At 42.7% G+C, this 22369-nt stretch overlaps 1 protein-coding gene across 11 annotated transcripts in view; it reads right to left on the bottom strand.

The window, feature by feature from the left end:
- Nucleotides 1-22369, bottom strand: part of TP53BP1 (tumor protein p53 binding protein 1) — a 113746-nt gene that overhangs the window by 78922 nt on the left and 12455 nt on the right. For 7 of the 11 annotated variants that reach the window (XR_008657798.2, XM_055278935.2, XM_055278937.2 and 4 more), the window contains exons 1-7: nt 16432-16572; nt 15676-15860; nt 15397-15484; nt 15064-15148; nt 4364-4491; nt 3339-3497; nt 2876-3005 (exon numbers count right to left, since the gene is read on the bottom strand). Coding sequence is in view for 9 of the 11 variants with exons in the window: in XM_055278935.2 (XP_055134910.1) it covers nt 2876-3005; nt 3339-3497; nt 4364-4491; nt 15064-15148; nt 15397-15484; nt 15676-15860; nt 16432-16438 (782 nt within the window). In the remaining 2 variants the exon portion in view is untranslated. Of the gene's footprint in view, nt 1-2875; nt 3006-3338; nt 3498-4363; nt 4492-15063; nt 15149-15396; nt 15485-15675; nt 15862-16431; nt 16636-22369 lie in introns of those variants that run through there. The other 4 variants (XM_055278934.2, XM_063639541.1, XM_055278939.2 and 1 more) reach the window with 4 other exon arrangements.

Raw genomic sequence — 22369 nt, 5'->3', positions numbered from 1 at the left:
TGGAATAGGTGTGGTGTGGTGCTGAAAAAAAATGTATATTCTGTTGATTCGGGGTGGAGAGTTCTGTAGATGTCTATTAGGTCCACTTTGTGTAGAGCTGAGTTCAATTCCTGGATATCCTTGTTAACTTTCTGTCTCACTGATCTGTCTAATGTTGACAGTGGGGTGTTAAAATCTCCCATTATTATTGTGTGGGAGTTTAAGTCCCTTTGTAGGTCACTCAGGACTTTCTTTATGAATCTGGGTGCTCCTGTGTTGGTTGCATATATATTTAGGATAGTTAGCTCTTCTTGTTGAATTGATCCCTTTACCATTACGTAATGGCCTTTGTCTCTTTTGATCTTTGTTGGTTTAAAGTCTATTTTATCAAAGACTAGGATTGCAACCCCTGCCTTTTTTTGTTTTCCATTTGCTTGACAGATCTTCCTCCATCCCTTTATTTTGAGTCTATGTGTGTCTCTGCACATGAGATGGGTTTCCTGAATACAGCACACTGATGGGTCTTGACTCCTCATCCAGTTTGCCAGTCTGTGTCTTTTAATTGGAGCATTTAGCCCATTTACATTTAAAGTTAATATTTTTATGTGTGAATTTGATCCTGTCATTATGATGTTAGTTGGCTATTTTGCTTGTTCGTTGATGCAGTTTCTTCCTAGTTTCGATTGTCTTTACGATTTGGCATGTTTTTGCAGGGGCTGGTACCGGTTGTTCCTTTCCATGTTTAGTGCTTCCTTCAGGAGCTCTTTTAGGGCAGGCCTGGTGGTGACAAAATCACTCAGCATTTGCTTGTCTGTAAAGTATTTTATTTCTCCTTCACTTATGAAGCTTAGTTTGGCTGGATATGAAATTCTGGATTGAAAATTCTTTTCTTTAAGAATGTTGAATATTGGCCCCCACTCTCTTCTGGCTTGTAGAGTTTCTGCTGAGAGATCAGCTGTTAGTCTGATGGGCTTCCCTTCGTGGGTAACCCAACCTTTCTCTCTGGCTGCCCTTAACATTTTTTCCTTCATTTCAACTTTGGTGAATCTGACAATTATGTGTCTTGGAGTTGCTCTTCTCAAGGAGTATCTTTGTGGCGTTCTCTGTATTTCCTGAATCTGAATGTTGGCCTGCCTTGCTAGATTGGGGAAGTTCTCCTGGATAATATCTTGCAGAGTGTTTTCCAACTTGGTTCCATTCTCCCCATCATTTTCAGGTACACCAATCAGACGTAGGTTTGGTCTTTTCACATAGTCCCAAATTTCTTGGAGGCTTTGTTCGTTTCTTTTTATTCTTTTTTCTCTAAACTTCCCTTCTCACTTCATTTCATTCATTTCATCTTCCATCACTGATACCCTTTCATCCAGTTGATCGCATCAGCTACTGAGGCTTCTGCAATCTGTGCGTAGTTCTCGATACTTGGCTTTCAGCTCCATCAGCTCCTGTAAGCCCTTCTCTCCATTGGTTATTCTAGTTATCCATTCGTCTAATTTTTTTTTCAAAGTTTTTAACTTCTTTGCTATTGTTTTGAATTTCCTCCTGTAGCTCGGAGTACTTTGATCGTCTGAAGCCTTCTTCTCTCAACTCGTCAAAGTCATCCTCCATCCAGCTGTGTTCCGTTGCTGGTGAGGAACTGCATTCCTTTGGAGGAGGAGAGGTGCTCTGCTTTTTAGAGTTTCCAGTTTTTCTGCTCTGTTTTTTCCCCATCTTTGTGGTTTTATCTACTTTTGGTCTTTGATGATGGTGATGTACAGATGGGTTTTTGGTGTGGATGTCCTTTCTGTTTGTTAGTTTTCCTTCTACCAGACAGGATCCTCAGCTGCAGGTCTGTTGGAGTTTTCCAGAGGTCCACTCCAGACCCTGTTTGGCTGGGTGTCAGCAGCGGTGGCTGCAGAACAGCGGATTTTCGTGAGACCACAAATTCAGCTTTCTGATAGTTCCTCTGGAAGTTTTGTCTCAGAGGAGTACCCGGCCGAGTGAGGTGTCAGTCTGTCCCTACTGGGGGGTGCCTCCCAGTTAGGCTGCTCAGGGGTGAGGGACCCACTTTAGGAGGCAGTCTGTTCGTTCTCAGATCTCCAGCTGCGTGCTGGGAGAACCACTACTCTCTTCAAAGCTGTCAGTCAGACAGGGACATTTAAGTCTGCAGAGGTTCCTGCTGACTTTTTGTTTGTCTGTGCCCTGCCCCCAGAGGTGGAGCCTACAGAGGCAGGCAGGCCTCCTTGAGCTGTGGTGGGCTCCACCCAGTTCGAGCTTCCTGGCTGCTTTGTTTACCTAAGCAAGCCTGGGCAATGGCAGGCGCCCCTCCCCCAGCCTGGCTGCCACCTTGCAGCTTGATCTCAGATTGCTGTGCTAGCAATCAGCGAGACTCCGTGGGCATAGGACCCTCCGAGCCAGGTGCGGGACACAATCTCCTGGTGTGCCGTTTTCCAGGCCCGTTGGAAAAGCGCAGTATTAGGGTGGGACTGACCCAATTTTCCAGGTGCCATCTGTTACCCCTTTCTTTGACTAGGAAAGGGAACTCCCTGACCCCTTGCGCTTCCCGAGTGAGGCAATGCCTCGCCCTGCTTCAGCTCATGCACAGTACACTGCACCGACTGTCCTGCACCCACTGTTTGGCACTCCCTAGTGAGATGAACCCGGTACCTCAAACGGAAATGCAGAAATCACCCGTCTTCTGTGTCACTCAGGCTGGGAGCTGGAGACCGGAGCTGTTCCTATTCGGCCATCTTGGCTCCACCCCAATAATCAATGTTTCTAATGGACCACAAGTATGCCCAGTACAAGGGGAAAATAATTTAAAAATCAACGATTTCTAAAAATGTTTTCATCTGGTAAAATGAAATTAGTATAACCCTAAAGCAAAACCCGTAAATCCTTTTTAGAAAGTTCGGCTTACCTTGCAGGTGGTGGATTTTGCTCTTTTACAACATGTACATCCTTACTGGGCTGTGCTGTCACAGGGATGTCCTTGCTGGACTGTTCTGCTATGGGGATATCTTCATTGGACTGTTCTTCATGCTTAATTGCTGAGAGTTTTATAAAATGACAGGAAGGGGATAATTTTTCAAAATACTAGATACAGTCCCAGATGTTTCTTAAAAAGCAAAGATTTTAACAGAAGTCCAATTTACAAATATATACAGGCATCAGTCTATAAAGGAAAGTCACCAATAACTTAAAGAAAACCTCGGCCCACAAACCAACAATTGACAAGTATTTACCAGAAAACTCTTCAACTTTACTAAATTACTTAGATTATATTAATCTGGATAGCTACAAAACTTATCAAGGAAAAAATAACTACCTCTAGTATGGGAGAAAGCACAACAACTCCAAATGCCAGAAAACATGTTTCATACCAGTATTAGCATCCACATCAGATAGCCTGGTATAACCAGAGTTGGTGGTTACTGATTGTAGCTGCTCTTTGTCCACTTCATATGGCACAGTATTTTCCTCAACATCCTGGCTCTGGGAGAGTTCCAGAACCCCAAAGCCCAACTGTGACGAGGCAGTATCTAGGAACAAAATGCCAAGAAATTAGGTATCATCCCACAACATTATGCAATGTACAAGCTGCTGTCCTCAGCAAAGGAGGGTCCCATTAAGTCCTTCACATCAAAGTCCTGTGCACCCCCTAAATTTTTCAAAAATAAAAAATAAATGTGGCCGAGAATGGTGGCTCACACCTGTAATCCCGGCATTTGGGAGGCCAAGGTGGGTGAATCACTTGAGGTCAGGGGGTCAAGACCAGCCTGGCCAACATGGTGAAACCCCATCTCTACTAAAAATACAAAAATTAGCCAGGTGTGGTGGCACACACCTGTAATTGTGGCTATTTGGGAGGCTGAAGCACAGGAATGGCTTGAACCCAGGAGGTGGAGCTTTCAGTGAGCCAAGATCACACCACTGCACTGTAACCTGGGCGACAGAGCAAGACTCCATCTCAAAAAAATAAAAAAAAAATAAGTGCATTAAAGATGAAGCAGGAAAATGTGTAATAAAGTAACAATACTTCATACTATAAAATCTTATAAGTAGACTACGTCTGCTTTCTAAAGGTACATCATAAACTACACCCACAGTCACAGCAATTCAGATTGTACTTCCACTCCACAAAGTACACATTCCAAAAATATTTGAAAAACAAATGAATACAACAGGAAGAAAACTCAATATGCAGAAAGGGGGCTAACCAATGAACTACAAATTCCTGAACACCAAATCAGGTGGAACATTTTAAATTACTAGCAAATTTATTAATGACTCTCAATTTAATTATGAGAAATCTGCAACCTAATAAAGAGAAGAAATTTAGACATCTGCACAGTCATGTCAAAGGAAGTTAGAACAGTCTATTATTCTGAAAAAGGCGCAAGGCTACCTTCAGCACCAAGGTAACGTGTAGTATTGCCCAAAGTATCTTCTTCCTTCTCTTTCTCCTTCTGTTCCAACTCTTCTCCCTTCTCTTCCTCCACAGCAGAAGCAGATTCCACTGACATTCCCAGAACGCTACACAGCAGAAGGATATAATCATGTGTTCCCAGATAGTTTGGGACATTTTAATCAAAGCACTCTGACCCCCGACACATACCAACCATCTCTTAGCCAAACTTGAAAAAGTAAAATACCTCACCTTTATAGTGCTTCTTTCTACAAAAAGCACCTCAAAGATTAACAATTCAACATCCTATACAGAATTAAGTAAAGAAAAAATAAGGCACCAACATACTCGAATTTTATATTTTTGAGAAGAGGTAGAAAAATCTTGCATTCAGAAGAATTACTGACAAGTGACAAGAGAAGATATGCATTGCATGAGCAGAGAAGGGGCTCAAAAAACTTTTTAGAAGTTCACAGAAGTATTTTAGTAAAAAACTTAAAATACATATATAGAACCACAGAGTCCAAACAAAATTCAGGTAAAGAGCTTATATATGTATATAAATACATACACACACACACACTTTTTATTTTTTACTTATTTTCTTTTAAGACACAGAGTCTGGGCCGGGCACGGTGGCTCACACCTGTAATCCCAGCGCTTTGGGAGGCAGAGGCAGGCAGATCACGAGGTCAAGAGATCGAGACCATGCTGGCTAACATGGTGAAGCCCCGTCTCTACTAAAAATACAAAAATTAGCTGGGTGCGGTGGCACGCACCTGTAGTCCCATCTACTCAGGAGGCTGAGGCAGGAAAATTGCTTGAACCCAGGAGGCGGAGGTTGCAGTGAGTCGAGATTGCACCACTGCACTCCAGCCTGGTGACAGAGCGAGACTCTGTCTCAAAAAAAAAAAAGAGAGAGACAGAGTCTGACTCCCAGGCTAAACTGCAGTGGCACGATCACAGCTTACTGCAGCCTTGAACTACTGGGCACAAGCAAACTCTATATATTTTTAAAATAAGTTAACACCGACCAGGCACGGTGGCTCACGCCTGTAATCCCAACACTTTGAGAGGCCAAGGAGGGAGGATCACGAGATCAGGAGATCAAGACCATCCTGGCTAACATGGTGAAATCCCGTCTCTACTAAAAAATACAAAAAAATTAGCTGGACGTGGTGGCAGGCGCCTGTAGTCCCAGCTACTTGGGAGGCTGAGGCAGGAGAATGGCGTGAACCCGGGAGGCAGAGCTTGCAGTGAGCCCAGATTGCGCCACTGCACTCCAGCCTGGGTGACAGAGCAAAACTCCACCTCAAAAAAAAAACAAAAAACAAAAAAACAAAAAAAACAATGAAACAACCTATAAGTTCAGCATTAAGGAAATGATTAAATAATTTCATAATCTATTAATAAAATATTATATCACCATTAAAAATGTTTGAAACAAGGCCAGGCGCAGTGGCTTATCCCTGTAATCCCAGCACTTCGGGTGGCCGAAGTGGGTGGATCATTTAAGGTTAGGAGTTCAAAACCAGCATGGCCAACATGGTGCAACCCCGTCTCTACTAAAAATATGAAAATTAGGCTGGGCACGGTGGCTCACACCTGTAATCCCAGCACTTTGGGAGGCCAAAGCAGGTGGATCACGAGGTCAGAAGATCGAGACCATCCTGGCTAACAAGGTGAAACCCTGTCTCTACTAAAAATACAAAAAATTAGCCAGGCGTGGTGGCACGCACCTGTAGTCCCAGCTACTGGGGAGGCTGAGGCAGGAGAATCGCTTGAACCCGGGAATCGGAGGTTGCAGTGAGCCAAGATCACGCTACTGCACTCCAGCCTGGGAGACAGGGCGAGACTCTGTCTCGAAAAAAAAAAAAAAAAAAAAATTAACCAGTGTGGTGGCATGTGCCTGTAGTCCCAGCCACTTGGGAGGCTGAAGCAGGAGAATCGCTTGAACACAGGAGGTGGAGGTTGCAGTAAGCCGAGACTGCCCTACTGCACTCCAGCCTGGGCAACAGAAAAAGAGTCTGTCTCCAAAAAAAGAAAAGCATGAAACAAACAAATACAAAATGTGAACCTGAATTGGATCTTAGATCCAATCAACCAACCAATCAATAAAACAAGATAAAAGACATCTTTGAGACAACTGGGAAAATCTGAACTGTAATGGAATTATTACTTTCTTAAGTGTGATAATGGTACTATGATTATATAGAATAATGTACTTATTCTTAGGGGATGAATGCTGAAGTATTTAAGGGGACATCATATGAAGGAGAAATCTGATGTCTGCAACATAGTTTTAAACAATTCATCCCCCCAAAAAAGTACCACACACACACACACACACACACACAGAACAACTGTATATTCTTTCATTTCTTCTGTGGGCTTAAACTTTTAAAATAAACTTGGGGAATATGTTAAGTTTTAATTGTCATGGGAAAAATTTTCATGTTTTTAAGCAAAACATCAGCAAACATACACTTTTACTTTCCACATGATGTTAACCATATAAATCAATGAACAAAAAAAGAGAAAAGATGCCAAAATGTTTACAGCAATTAGCCTCCAGGTGGCAGGATTACAGATGACACCTTTGCTTCCTTGCAACTTTCTACACAATTAGTATTTCATAAAAAGAGCATTAAGCATAACTTTAATAAACATAAAAGAGGTGAAAATATAAATTTGCAAAGTTGGGAACCGTGACCCAAGCAAGTGAAAGAAGACTAAGTAAAGATTTTTACAAAAACAAAATAGAACATTATATAACTGGAAGGACCAGATAAATGACCCTGGGAAACAGAGGGAAAGAAAGTTCAAGAGCAAATATTGAAAATGGTAGAAAAGAAGCAATGAAGGACGACAGCACAAAACAACACACTTCGAGCTCTTCTTAGTTTCTTTTGGTGTTTTTACCTCATATCCCTGATCTCTAAATGCTGGTAGGCTCCGTGAGTCCCTGGACCTGTTTTCTAGCTACATTCACCCACTTAATGACCTCATCCAGACTCATGGTTTAGAATACTATCTATCTGCTTATGAGTCTGCAATTTAAATCTCTGGCCTAGACTTTTCCCTCTGAGCTCCGGGCCTCCTTGACCAATTACCTCTTCAACACATCCAACTGGTTGTTGAAAAGATAGCACAATGTTTCATATGTTTAAAACTGAACTTCCCCTCCTGCAGTCTTCTCTGTCTTAATTGTCATTCTATTACTCCAGTTGCTCAAATCAAAAACTTGGAATCAGCCAGGCACGGTGGCATACACCTGTAGTCCCAGCTACTTGAAGCAAAACAAACCTGGAATAATTATTACTTCCTTCTTGTCTCTCACACTCCACATCTGATCTATCTTTGAATCCCCTTTTCAAATACTCAGAATCTCACCATTCTTCATCTGCTTCAATCACAGTCCAGCCACTATCACATTTTGCTAAATTATGTCAACAGCTTCCTGGTTGGTCTTCCTGCCTCTAGCCTTGTCCTGCTTTCAGTCTATTCTCAATCAAGCAGCCAGAGTGACTCTGCTAAAAATCTAAATCAGATCATGTCATTCCCCTGCTCAAAACCCTTAAATGTCTTCCTATCTCATTAAAAATAAGAGCCAAATTCCTCACAATGCCCTACATAATCTGGTTCCCTTCTGACTTCTCTGACCTCCTCTCACTTCTCTTAGTCACTCCACTACAGCCACACTAACCTCCTTGCTATTTCTGAAATATTCCAGGGACACTCATGCCTCAGGGTCTTTGCACTTGCCATTCTCCATGCATGGATTGCACTTATCCCAGATAACAGCAAATACACTAACTTTTTTTTTTTTTTAAAGATATGGTCTCACTCTGTCACCCAAGCTAGAGTGCAGTGAAGCAATCACGGCTCACTGCAGTCTCAACCTCCCAGGCTCAAGCAATCCTCCCACCTCAGCCTCCCATGTAGCTGGGATCACAGGCGCACACTACCATGCCTGGCTTACTGTGTATTTTTTGTAGAGACAGGGTCTCACTATGTTGTCCAGGCTGCTCTCAAACTCCTGGGCTCAAGAGATCCTCCTGCCTTGGCCTCACTTAGATTTTTAATCAAATGTCCTATCAATGAAGCACTCCCTAGACACCCTATATAAACTTGTAACTTCTTTGTTGCTTCCTCTCCCCTTCCCTGCTATATTTATCTCTTCAGCCCTTATCAGCATCTAACGTACTACATATTTTACTTATCATATATTGCTATACCCTACACAAGAATGTAAGCTACATTAAGGTCTAGGATTTTTATTTCTTCTGATCACTTTGTAACCCCAAAATCCAAGAACACCTTGCACACAGAAAATACTCAATAGAAGGTACTTTGGCCGGGCGCAGTGGCGCATGCCTGTAACCCCAGCACTTTGGGAGGCCGAGGCAGGTGGATCACGAGGTTAGGAGATCGAGACCATCCTGGCTAACATGGTGAAACCCCATCTCCACTAAAAATACAAAAAATTAGACGGGCTTGGTGGTGGGTGCCTGTAGTCCCAGCTACTCGGGAGGCTGGGGCAGGAGAATGGCGTGAACCCAGGAGGCGGAGCTTGCAGTGAGCTGAGATCGTGCCACTGCACTCCAGCCTGGGCAACTGAGCGAGACTCTGTCTCAAAAAGAAAAAAAAAAAGTACTTTGGGAGGCTGAGATGGTCAGATCACTTGAGGTCAGGAGTTCAAGACCAGCCTGGCCAACATGGTGAAACCCCATCTCTACTAAAAATACAAAAATTAGCCAGGCATGGTGGCACTTGCCTGTAATCCCAGCTACTCAGGAGACTGAGGGACAAGGATCGCTTGAACCCAGGAGGTGGAGGTTGCAGTGAGCCAAGATGGTGCCACTGCACTCCAGCCTGGGCAACAAAGCAAGACTCCGTCTCAAAAAGTAAAAAAGAAAATACTCAAAAAACATTTGCAGAATGATTAGACGAATCAGAAAAAGCATGAAATAATTCAGATTACAGACAAAAAACAGTACTGAAAAACTTTTCTCCACTGTCTAAAGTTGATGGAAAGAGAAAACAAAGGTTTAAATATATTATTTAGAGGTGTAAATGGAGCCAGAAGAATTAAAATAATTATCATCAAAAATTGAGAGGGTGAAAACAAACAAAAAAAATTGGGAAGGCCGCTGCGGTGGCTCACGCCTGTAATCCCAGCGCTTTGGGAGGCTGAGGGGGGTGGATCACCTGAGGTCGGGAGTTCAAGACCAGCCTGACAAACATGGAGAAACCCCATCTCTACTAAAAATACAAAATTAGCCGGGCATGGTAGCGCATGCCTGTAATCCCAGCTACTTGGGAGGCTGAGGCAGGAGAATCGCTTGAACCCGGGAGGCGGAGGTTGCCATGAGCCAAGATCATGCCATTGTACTTCTGCCTGGGCAACAAGAGAGAAACTCGGTCTCAAAACAAAATAAACAAACAAACAAAAATTGGGAGGGTGTTGCTGAGTTATCCCATCTTTCATTATCAGAACTCAATTGTATTACTTTACATATAAAACACATTTATAGTTTTACAATAGTATTAGAGGTAGGAAGATAACCTCCCAAAGAAGTAAAACCATTAACAGTTAAAGAGAGTTGCCTTTGTGAAAAGGGAGCAAGGGTGAGGAAGGACTCTCTGCTTTTCATTATAAGCCCTTTTTACTATATTTATTTATTTATTTTTGAGGCAGGGTCTCACTCTGCCGCCCAGGCTAGAGTGCAGTGGTGCAATCACGGCTCGCTGTAACCTCTGCTTCCTAGGCTTAAGCGATCCTCCCACCTCAGCCTCCTGAGTAGCTGGAACCACAGATGTGTGCCACCATGCCCAGCTAATTTTTTTGTATTTTTGGTAAAGACAGGGTTTCACCATAATGCCCAGGCTGGTCTCAAACTCCTGAGCTCAAGTGATCCACCTGCCTTGGCCTCCCAAAGTGCTGAAATTACAGGCCTGAGCCACTGCACCTGGCCTATAAGCCCTTTTTGAAGTAAATGAGTTATATTATTCTGTTAAGAATATTTAACAGCTCTCACCAAAATTAAAAATTGCTCCGTGAAAAACCCTATGAAGAGAAAGAAAGGATAGAGTGGGAGAAAATATTTGCAAAATATATATTCTACAAAAGACTAGTATCTAGAATATATAAAGAATTCTCAAAACACAATAGTAAAAAGACAATCCAATTAGAAAATGGGCAAAAGATATGAACAGACATTTCCCTGAAGAAAATGACAGGCAGCAAGTACGCACATGAAAAGATCCTCACCATCATTAGCCATTAGGGAAATGCAAATTGAAACAACAATGAGGTATCACTACAGACTTGTAATGGCTAAAATAAAAAATAATGAAAACACCAAATGCCAGTGAGGACGAAAAAAAATTAGATCACTCATACATTGCTGGTGGGACTATAAAACAGTACGGCCACTCTAGAAAAGTTTGGCAGTTTCTTAAAAAAACAAACATGCAACTACCATGACCCAGCAATTGCAAATCTGGGCATTTATCCTAGAGAAATGAAGACTTATGTTCACAGAAAAACCTGTACATATGGCTGGGCGCAGTGACTCACGCCTATAATCCCAGCACTTCCGGAGGCTGAGGCAGGCAGATCACCTGAGGTCAGGAGTTCAAGACCAGTCTGGTCAACATGGTGAAATCCCGCCTCTACTAAAAATATAAAAATTACCCAGGCGTGATGGTGCACGGCTGTAGTCCCAGCTACTTGGGATGCTGAGGCTGAAGAATCACTTAAACCCTGGAGTGGAGGTTGCAGTGAGCTGAGACTGCATTCCAGCCTGGGTGACAGAGCAAGACTCCATCTCGAAAAGAAAAACCTGTTCATAAATGTTTATAACAGCTTCTTCATAGTAGTCAAAAACAAGAAAAAAAAAAACGCAGATGTCCTTCAACAGATGAATGGTTAAACAAACTGTGGTACATCCACAGCATGGAAGACTACTCAGCAATAAAAATGAACTATTGATACATGCAAAAGCATGGATGGAGCTCCAGAAGTTATGCTGACGGAAAACGCCAATCCCAAGGATGGGCATGGTGGCTCATGCCTGTAATCCCTGCATTCTGGGAGGATGAGACAGGAGGATCTCTTGAGCCCAGGCATTGGAGACCAGCCTGGGCAATACAGCAAAACCCCATCTCTACAAAAAGTTAAAAAATTAGTTGGGTGTGGTGGCATGTGCCTGTCGTCTCAGCTACTTGCGAGGCTGAGTTGGGAGGATTGCTTGAGCCCAGGAGGTGGAGGCTGCACTAACCATAACCTTGCCACTGCACTCCAGCCTGAGCAACAGAGGCCCTGTCTCAAAAAAAAAAAAAAAAGCCAATCACTAAAGGTTACAGACTGTATGATCCCATTTTATATATTTTGAAATGACATTTTACACATGAAGAATGGATTAATGGCTGCCAGGGGTTTGGGTGCAAAAGACAGAGGTAGGTGTGGCTATAAAAGGGCAACAATAAGCATCCTTGTGGTGTTAGAACTGTATCTTGACTGTTGTGGTGCAGACACAAACCTACGCAGGTGATAAAACTATGTAAAACTTAATACACACATGCACACACACACACATAAAAAGAAGTAAAACAGGAAATGTGAATAAATTTGGTGGATTTGGCCAGGCAAGGTGGCTCACACCTGTAATCCCAGCACTTTGGGAGACTGAGACAAGTGGATCACTTGAGGTCAAGAGTTTAAGACCAGCATGGCCAACATGGGGAAACCCCATCTCTACTAAAAATACAAACATTAGCCGGCACTGGTGGTGGGCACCTGTAATCCCAGCTACTCAGGAGGCTGCGGCAAGAGAATTACTTGAACCCGGGAGGCAGAGGTTGCAGTGAGCCAAGATCACACCACCGCACTCCAGCCTGGGGAACAAGAGTGGGACCCCGTCTCAAAAAAAAAAAAAAAAAAAAAAAAAAAGTGTTTTGAAGAGATTTCATTCTTTTGGAATCAACTCCAAATTATTTCCAGCTTCATGGCCTATGCAGACACAGTTCATTCTGTCTGGACAGCTCCCCCTTGCATACTGCATATAGAAATGTGCAGCCCTTCAACTATGCCCTCCTAAGCCCTTCAACTATGTCTAACAAATTCATATTTATTGTTTAGATTATATTCCACAAAGAGGTGTTCCCTTATCCTTCAGATTACGTTATATATATTTTTTCTACTCTTTGCAATGATCACAGTTGTAATGGAATAGCTATTGATGTAATGACTCATTTAACATCTGTCTCTCCTATTAAATTATAAGCTCCACAATGGCAAAAGCCCCTTTAAAGCACATGCCACAGTGCCTGCACATTTATTTAACGTGAAAAGAAGTAGCATGAAACTTCTCAAATAGCAATGCTTCATTCACAATGAGGGACGTGCATACTTCCTGTCCCCACTGGCTCAAACCAGGATGCTGAGCCACAAAAACACAGATAAGCCTGGCACGTGTTCCTAAAGAGGTACCATAAACTTAAATGCCCACAGAAATCAAAGCAAGATAACATAGATGAGTGAAGCAGCTGGGTGTAAGAACAAAAGCACAAGCACTATGATAAATGACAAAAGAACACCTGGCCTCAGTGTCCAAGTACAATAGTGAATTGTAGTGACTATGGCAAATCACAGCACTAATGCTCCATCTAAGCAGAGGTTGACTGCTACTCGTAACTCCAGCCAACCGTTGCCAATAGAAACAAGAAATGGCAGAAGCTGGAAATCTAAGTTTTATGAGAAATTTCCCCATTCTAAAATTCTGTCAATTAATTCAAATATATTAACATTTTACCACCTATGTAGGCCAAATAAAACATTTCTGCAGGCCACAATGAGCCCATCGGTTTGCAGGTTGTTCTAAAGCATTTATTTTACCTGATTTGTGAGAAAAAAACAATTACGTACAAACAAACACATAGTGTAAAATAAAACACACCTCCAAAAAAGCTTTTCTTTTTGAGACAGGGTCTCACTCTATCAACCAGGCTGGAGTGCAGTGGCACAATCATGGCTCACTGCAGCCTCAATCTTCCAGGCTCAAGTGATCCTTCTATCTCAGCCTCCTGAATAGCTGGAGCTACAGGCACGGACCACCATGCCCTGCTATTTTTTTTTTTATTATTTTATTTTATTTTGACTGTCGCTCAGGCTGGAGTGCAGTGGCACGATCTTGGTTCACTGCAACCTCTGCTTCCCAGGTTCAAGTGATTCTCCTGCATCAGCCTCCTGAGTGGCTGGTATTACAGGTACCCGCCACCACACCTGGCTAATTTTTGTATTTTTAATAGATACCGGGTTTCACCATGTTGTCCAGACTGGTATCAAACTCCTGACCTCAGGTATCTGCCCAACTCAGCCTCCCAAAGTGCCGGGATTACAGGTGTGAGCTACCACACCCAGTACTTTTTTTTTTTTTTTGTAGAGACAGGGGCTTACTAGGTTGCCCAGGCTGATCTCAAACTCCTGGGCTCAAGTGATCCTCTTGCCTGAGCCTCCTAAAGTGCTGGGATTACAGGCATGAGCCACTGCGCCCAGCCAAAAACCATTTCTTTTTAAGAAAAAACAATAGTCTTTAACCATCTCAAGCTAACATTCTGCTCTCTAACCACCTCCCCTTTCTACCACCCCAAAACTCCTGAAGTTCTCTACATTCTCCTTGGACCTTAGAAGTATTGGGGCAGAAGACTGAGAAGCACTGACTAGTTAGAAAGAAAGAGGAGGCATTAGAGTCATTAGGACCAGGTTCAAAGCCAGCTCTGTCACTTACTAGCAATGTACTCTAAAGCAAGTTATCTAATTTCTTTGTCCATCAATTTTCCCCTCTATACAATAGAAGTAACATAATGTCTTCACTGTACAGCTGCTTTAAGAATAGGATTAAATAACATTATGCTATATGCCAAACGTCCAATACAGGACCTAACACAGAGGATGAATTCAAAAAATGGATATTATAAACATATGCATAAGACATAGTAAAAATTGAATCTTGTTTAGGGTATGAATTAAACATTCTAGATCTAAAACTGGTGGGGTACTTTGGTTGATAGATGGAAAACATGCCTAATAGTTCTGATAATACTCCTAAATTTTTTTTTTTCTGAGACGGAGTCTCGCTTTGTCACTCAGGCTAGAGTACAGTGGTACAATCTCAGCTCACTGCAACCTCCACCTCCCAGGTTCAAGCAATTCTCCTGCCTCAGCCTCCCGAATAGCTGGGATTACAGGCACACACCACCAGGCCCGGCTAATTTTTGTGTTTTTAGTAGAGATGGGGTTTCACCATGTTGGCCAGGCTGGTCTCAAACTCCTGACCTCAAGTGATCCATCCGCCTTGGCCTCTCAAAGTGCTGGGATTACAGGCATGAGCCACCATGCCTGGCCCCTAAATACTTTTTAATAATTTTTTTTCTACTAGGAGGAATGCTTATTTTGTTTCACATGCACAAGACAGATCATGATTTGAATAATGTAGGTATAAAAATTATTACCTTCACAAAACAGTTTCCAGCTATCAGTACTATTACAATACCATCTAATACAACCCTCAAGTCCCATGTCCTAATCCACAAGAAAGAGATTAATCCTTTTATCCTTGGGATGAGGCAACAGGTACAGATAAAAGAACAAATCCAATAATACATTTAAATAAACCCCTTCAAACACTGTATACCTGCTTGTCCTGTTTGGCTGAGGTAACTGCTCAATGACCTGACTGATGGAACCACATGTGTCCAAGTTAGAAGAATCCACAGGGTCTGAAAAAAATAACTGGATACTAGCACAAAAGACATTTACCACCAAACTTTAATACAAAATCAGGAATACAGACAGTACCAATCTAATCAGTGACACTAGCACATCAACTTTTGAGTGACTACTATGCAGATACCACAGTAGGCTTCCTTACATACATTCGACACAACCACATAAAGTTTAAATCCACCCACCTCCAACAAGAGCACCCAAAAAATGCAAAGGGGACCGATAGCTTTAAACACCGCACCTGCAACCTTGTTTTCTTTCAAATTGAACCCACTATTACTGTCTCCTCGTTCTTCTCCAGCTGTTTGTTCAGGATTGGACACAACATCCTAGAAAATACACATGCAAAATATCCCCATTATATGTGAAATAGTTCAAAATGAAACCTACTATTTGTGAACAATTTTTCCAATCAACTTTACTGAGAAGATAATGATCTTCTAAATACTTATGTTTACTGGTTGTTTTCGGTTTAAAAAAAAAAATCTGCTCAATCCTTTTCAAACAAGGTATCACTCACCAACACAGGATTTTCTTTGTGCGTCTGGAGATTAGGAAGGTGTCGAGTTAGCATACTGAAGTGAGAACCAGAATCATCTTCTAGAACCTGGCTTTCAGGCTGAGAATCTTCAATTATCAGGCAAGGAGTATCTTGCTGAGAGAAATCTGAATCCAACTGACTTCCAGTAGGGTCCATCTGCTCCCCTGGAATGGAATAACAAAAGATCAGTTCCGTGTAACCTACTAGCCTTGCTCACGCAGTCTAAACCTAAATAATGGGGCGGAAGTACAAGAGCTGGGAAACGGGACCAGTTCAGGACTCCTCCAATTAGAATATTATATTTATAATTGCTGCAAGCACTTTCCTATCATGCCTACCAAGTCCCCATTCCTCGTTATTTACAGTAAGCCTGCCTATCCCTCCCTCTCTCTTTTTCATCACCTTCTCGTAGACACCCTTTCCCCTCCTTCCTAACCTCTTCTCTCCCCGCCCCTTTTTCCATCCCCCCCCTACGTCCTTCTGGCGCCTCTACCGCCCCCCAAAAGAATGTTTTCTAAAATCTGTTCGCCAGAGGCCCCACAGCCTTTCAGCTTTCCTCACGACCACCAAGCCTTCTCAGCTACCGTTTCCCCACCCCCTCTTTAGGGCCCTCCAACCCCTTCCCCGTCACCGCCGCCATGCTTGCCACCCCGCCCCCTCCGGTCAGCCATCCCTTCAGACCCGAAATCCAGGTCTTCAGAGCCCACTGCACTCCCATTTCTCTCCAAACAGTACCAGGCATCCCGGCGGGAGGTCCCTCGCGCTCGAGCTAGAGGTCTCTGCACGCTCCCCAAGTCCCTCCAGATCGATCCCTAGGTCGCCGCTGTCGCCACCACCGCCACCGGCCGCGAACTCCCCCTTTCCCGTCGCGTCACACAATATCGGATCGTCCATTCGCTGCCGCCGCCCGCCACTCAAGAAATTCCGTGGATAATAGGTAGCTGCGGCAGAGTGCCCCGCCCCACGTAAGAAAAAGGAACACGGCGGCGCGTTTCCATGGCAGCATGGACGTTGCAGGCCCTCCCCTTTAGTAGAGCCGGAGAATGACGGTATCCTTGAACCGAAGGGACCTTGAGAGGGCGTGAATTACCTTCCCCTGCTTCCAGGACGATTGCATTTACCACTACTCAGACATTTCAGAACCTCTACCTGCTTTTTCTCGTTCATGCCCCTTAATCCCCGTCCCTCACCCTCTTTCCTGGAAAAGGAGAGTGTTTCCCAGCTTTCTCATAACAGGGCAAAGAAGAAGCGGCTTGAGGATGGCTAGTACTTCAGAGCTGGTGAACCGAAGAGAAGAGACTCTTTCTTCTTTGACACAGGGTTAACCTGTGTCAATCAGGATCCCTTTTGTGGGCCTCTACCCTGAATCCAAGGGCCTGACATTACATCTTTGCCAGGGCGTTTTTAGTATTTGTTTGTTTTTATATTGTATAAGGGCTCCAGTAAGCCATATTTCTTCCCATTGCCCTTTTCAGCCTAGGACGTATTTCAAGCTTCACACTTGTTTATCGTTGCCTTATCTTTTATGGGATTGCCTACAAAGACTACAGCCCCAGACATATTTTGCACCTCCCATTGAGAGAATTGAGCACTGTCATTCTCAAACTCCATGGTAAAGACAACAGCTGCTACCCCTTCTAACTAGATGACCTCAAAGATACCTCCAAACCCAGAAATTCTATTATCCTAATTATGGTGCCAGGGTCTTAAAGAGGGTGTGGCAGTTGTGACGAGTCTTAATGAACTAAGCCCCACGAGGCATATGTGTTTGTTTTGTTTGTTGTTGTTGTTGAGGGGTGGGGGTATGTTATTTAAGTGGCAGTTGGATCCAGGATAGAATTCTAGCCAGAACAGCTGTCAATAGGGAAAGCACCTAGCACAGTGCCAAACATATACATAATAGGCATTCAATAGGAGGCAGTTTTCTCTTTCTACCCCAGGTTCAGATTTATTTCGGCACAGCCCAACCATGAATCTCCATTTCTGTAAATGCCCAATTCAGCACTTGATACAGGCAAAGCTGAAGTGGAGCTTCCTACCAATCTTCTCACTGCTGCTATAAATTACAGTGATCATATTTTCCAAACCAAAATCAAGGCATGTTGTCTGAATACATGTTACTTATGGGAACAAAAGGACTGACTCCTTGAAACTGTCCTGAAAAATCTAGAATCGATTACTGCTATAACTGGAATATAATTATGGTCCCCAGAATGTTTTATTAGTGGAGCTAAAATGAAACGGACCACACAGAGACGCATCTCACTTCTTAATCTTAAAATCATTTATAATTGACTCTTTTCATATTCCACTCCTAAAGCTGCAGAACACCAGTGACTAAACAAATCTAATACTTAAAGACCAGGTTAGATCAATACTAACTACACTAGGTGACAAAGTGAGTTCATCTGCTCTATTTGAGAGGGCACAACCAACCAGGTCCTGTTATGAGTAAATCATGACCTTGAGTCCCATAAAAATCCCCCAAAAGTCACCATTTTTTTGCTTTTCTTCTCCAGCCTGCTTCTGCTTCCTCCCCAAGTGAGACACAAATAAACAGATATGTTTGATTACTTGACAAGTGTGTTCGTCAAAACATAAAATGGCTGGGCACAGTGGCTTACACCTGTAATCCCAGCACTTTGGGAGGCAGAGGCAGGTGGATTACTTGAGTGCAGGAATTTGAGACCAGCCTGGGCAACATGGCAAAACCCCATCTCTACAAAATATACGAAAAAAATTAGCTGGGTGTGGTGGCATGTGCCTGTAGTCCCAGCTACTCAGGAGGCTAAGGTGAGAGCATCTCCTGAACTAGGAGGCAGAGGTTGCAATGAGCCAAGATTGCAACACTGCACTCCAGCCTGGGCAAGACAGTGAGACCCTGTCTGAAACAAACAACAATAAAAACCTAAAAACCACCAGGTGCAGTGGCTCACACCTGTAATCCCAGCACTTTGGGAGGACGAGGCAGGCGGATCATGAGGTCAGGAGATCCAGACCATCCTGGCTAACATGGTGAAACCCCGCCTCTACCAAAAATACAAAAAATCAGCTGGGTGTGGTGGTGGGTGCCCGTAGTCCCAGCTACTCAGGAGGCTGAGGCAGGAGAATTGCTTGAACCCTGGAGGCATAGGTTACAGTGAGCCGAGATCTTGCCACTGCACTTCAGCCTGGGCAACAGAGTGAGACTCCGTCTCAAAAAAAAAAAAAAAAAAAAGCCAGGCGCGGTAGCTCACGCCTGTAATCCCAGCACTTTGGGAGGCCAAGGCTGGCGGATCATGAGGTCAGGAGATCGAGACCATCCTGGCTAACACGGTGAAACCCCGTCTCTACTAAAAATACAAAAAATTAGCCAGGCGTGGTGGCGGGCGCCCGTGGTCCCAGCTACTTGGGAGGCTGAGGCAAGAGAATGGCGTGAACCCGGGAGGCAGAGCTTGCAGTCAGCGGAGATTGCGCCACTGCACTCCAGCCTGGGTGATAGAGTGAGACCCTTTCTCAAAAAAAAAAAAAAAAAAAAAGCCTAAAAACCTCAACCTAACTAAAGATAGATAAATAAATGAGGGAGCCATTTGCATTACTAAACAAGAGTCTTAAAAAAACTGTTAAGAAAAACTATTAATTCCTTGTTAGGCAGTGTGGCAATTAAATTAATCATTAAATTATCCAGAAAAACAGAAACTACAGGCAGAATGGTTGCAGCTAGATGAGCCAAAGGCCTTTATTGACTCCTAGACTGCAAAAGACCAACAGCACATCTACCAGTCTACAGGTAACATCTTTTCCTAAACCACCTTAGACAGAGAAATCTAACTTACCTCTAAAGCCCTCCCAAAGAAGAAGACTCTCAGATCTTAGGTTAACTTGCTTTAAAGTTTAACAAACCTCATTTTCAGAAATTTTTCTTCTAATCCTAATCTTCTAATCTTCTAACCTAAATCCTTTATTATAGAATTTAAAGCCATTTCCTCTGATGTTGTCTTTAACTGCTGTCTTTAAAACCTAGATAGATGTCATTAAGTTGGGATCATCTCATTTGGTCCTATAATTATATAATTTCAAACCATCAAACAACAAATCTAAATGCTATATGACTTAGTTTGTGAGTATTTTTCTGAAGCCTCCTCAAAGACTTCTCTAAGCAAAAGAACCCTAGCCAGCTTATTCTTCCCTCACAGGTATTCCACCAACCTTTAAAGTTGCTTCACGACCTTATGGAAACTCATAGTTTTGGAGCTCAGTGGCAGAGTACTCTACTGAGGAGACTTGACAAGTGCCAAATTTAATGATAGGAAAACAATCATATGTTCCTTTTTTTTTTTTTGAGATGGAGTTTCGCTCTTTTTGCCCAGGCTGGAGTGCAATGGTGCGATCTCCGCTCACGGCAACCCCCGCCTCCTGGGTTCAAGTGATTCTCCTGCCTCAGCCTCCTGAGTAGCTGGGATTACAGGCATGTGCCACACACCTGGCTAATTTTGTATTTTTAGTAGAGACAGGGTTTCTCCATGTTGGTCAAGCAGGTCTCGAACTCCTGGCCTCAGGTGATCCACCCACCTCAGCCTCCCAAAGTGCTGGGATTACAGGCATGAGCCACCGCACCGGGCCTCTCCCCTCTTTGTATAGAAGTAATCAAATCTTCACATTCAAGTATCATCTCCTGTCCACTCTACTTCTCTACATTTGCAGTCTGGCTTCAACCTCCATAAATCTAATGCCTAGCACAATGCCAGACACAAAGTAGTTACTCTAAACATGTTAGTGACTGATTCTAAAATTTTCTTGTCAAATTACCTCATTATCAGCCAGGCACGGTTGCTCAAGTAATCCCAGTACTTTGGGAGGCCAAGGCAGGCTGATTGCTTGAGCTCAGGAGTTCAAGACTAGCCTGGCCAGCATGGTGAAACCCCATCTCTATTAAAAATACAATGGTGGTGCACACCTGTATTCCCAGCTACTCAGGAGGCTGAGGTGGAAGAATCACCTGAACCTGGGAGGCAGAGGTTGCAGTGAGCCGAGATCGCACCACTGCACTCCAGCCTGGGCTACAGAGTGAGACTCTGTCTCAAAAAACAACAACAAACTACCTCATTATCTTTGACGTCTGTAGTGTCTCATGCTGTTGCCATTCCCTCCTCAAAATTCTCATCCTGTGACTTGATAAATCCTGGCTCTCCTCCACCATCTCAGCTTTCTTTCCAATTCCTAACTTCCTGGAAGCCAGTACTGTAGAATAAAAATCGAGAGTGATATGAACATGCTCAACACAGATGAACCTTGAAAACATTATGCTAAGTGAAATAAGCCAGACACAAAAGAACAAATACTGTGTGATTCCACTTATATGAGGTACCTAGAGTAGGCAAATTCAGAAAGAGAGAAAGTAGAATGGTGGCTGCCAGGAGCTAGGAGGAGGGAGGAAAGGGAATTTATTGTTTAATGATTTACAGAGCTTCAGTTTGGGAAGATGAAAAAGTTCTGGAGATGGATGGTGGTGATGGTTGCACAACAATGTAAATGTACTTAATGCCACTGAATCATACACTTAAAAATGGTTATAATGGTACATTTATGTTATGTGTATTTTACTACAGTAACAAAAGTTTTTCAATGAGACTAAACTTTAAAGATGCGTACTTAGATCATAAAAAATTTTAATAACAGGATTGCAATAAAAGAATGCATGGTTAATTTTATAGGGAACAGTGGGGTTGTAATTCATTAAGAGGCATGTGAGGTGCTTGGAAATATTCTATTTTTTATTACCAGAGGTATTACACAGGTATATTATTTATAATTCATAAATTTGTACATTTATATTTTATTTTATTCACTTTATGTGTGCTATGTTTCACAATAAAGATGATTCAAAATAAATATCATTAATGCTAAAACTCATAATATGGTGAAAGAGGGTATATACATGATCTCAAAGTATCTCCCTAAAATGTACTGAATTATTACAAAGAGAAAAGTAGTAAATTTGCAGTGAAGAAACCTGGTATTCACCAACTCAACCGAGTGACCTCAGTTAATATACCAGTAAGGGAATAAAAAGCCATCTGTGTCACTTGATATGATGCACTGAGGATATATCACACTTTAATTGTATCCTTGCTAAAAATGTATAACCTGAATCTGATCTTGAGAAAAAATCAGATAAACCCACATTAACGGGTGCTTTACAGATAAACAGCCCATATTCTCCAAAGAGAAAGAGAGAGAGAAAGAAGTGCTGCCAAGGTCAAGAATGACAATGAAAGTCTCAAGAAATGTTCTAGATTTGAGAAGACTACAAAGACAAAACCATTAAATGTAACAGATGATCCAGAACTGAATCCTGGACAAGAACTTGGTTTCCCTTCTTCTATAAATAATTCTAATAGGAGCACTGTTGATATCTAAATAAGGTCTGTAGATTAGTAATGAATCAATGTGATTTTCCTGATCTGGATAATTATACTCTGGTTGTTAAATAAAAAATAAAGAAAGAGAATGGTACCAAATTATCCAAGATTGGAGCTGGGCAGTTTGGTACTAAGCAAAACTAAAGAAAAGTTAACCTGCACCTAACATAGGAACAGCATGAGGACAAGAGAAGGAATATACTTAGAGACTATGGAAACTGCCAGAAATCAGACCCAGGATGGTAGAAGGTGAGAAAAGTTCATTTTGCAAA

Source organism: Symphalangus syndactylus, chromosome 5 (assembly GCF_028878055.3).
Source record: "Symphalangus syndactylus isolate Jambi chromosome 5, NHGRI_mSymSyn1-v2.1_pri, whole genome shotgun sequence".
NCBI classification, from domain to species: Eukaryota; Metazoa; Chordata; class Mammalia; order Primates; family Hylobatidae; genus Symphalangus; species Symphalangus syndactylus.
This window is presented reverse-complemented; position numbering and strand designations above follow the sequence as displayed.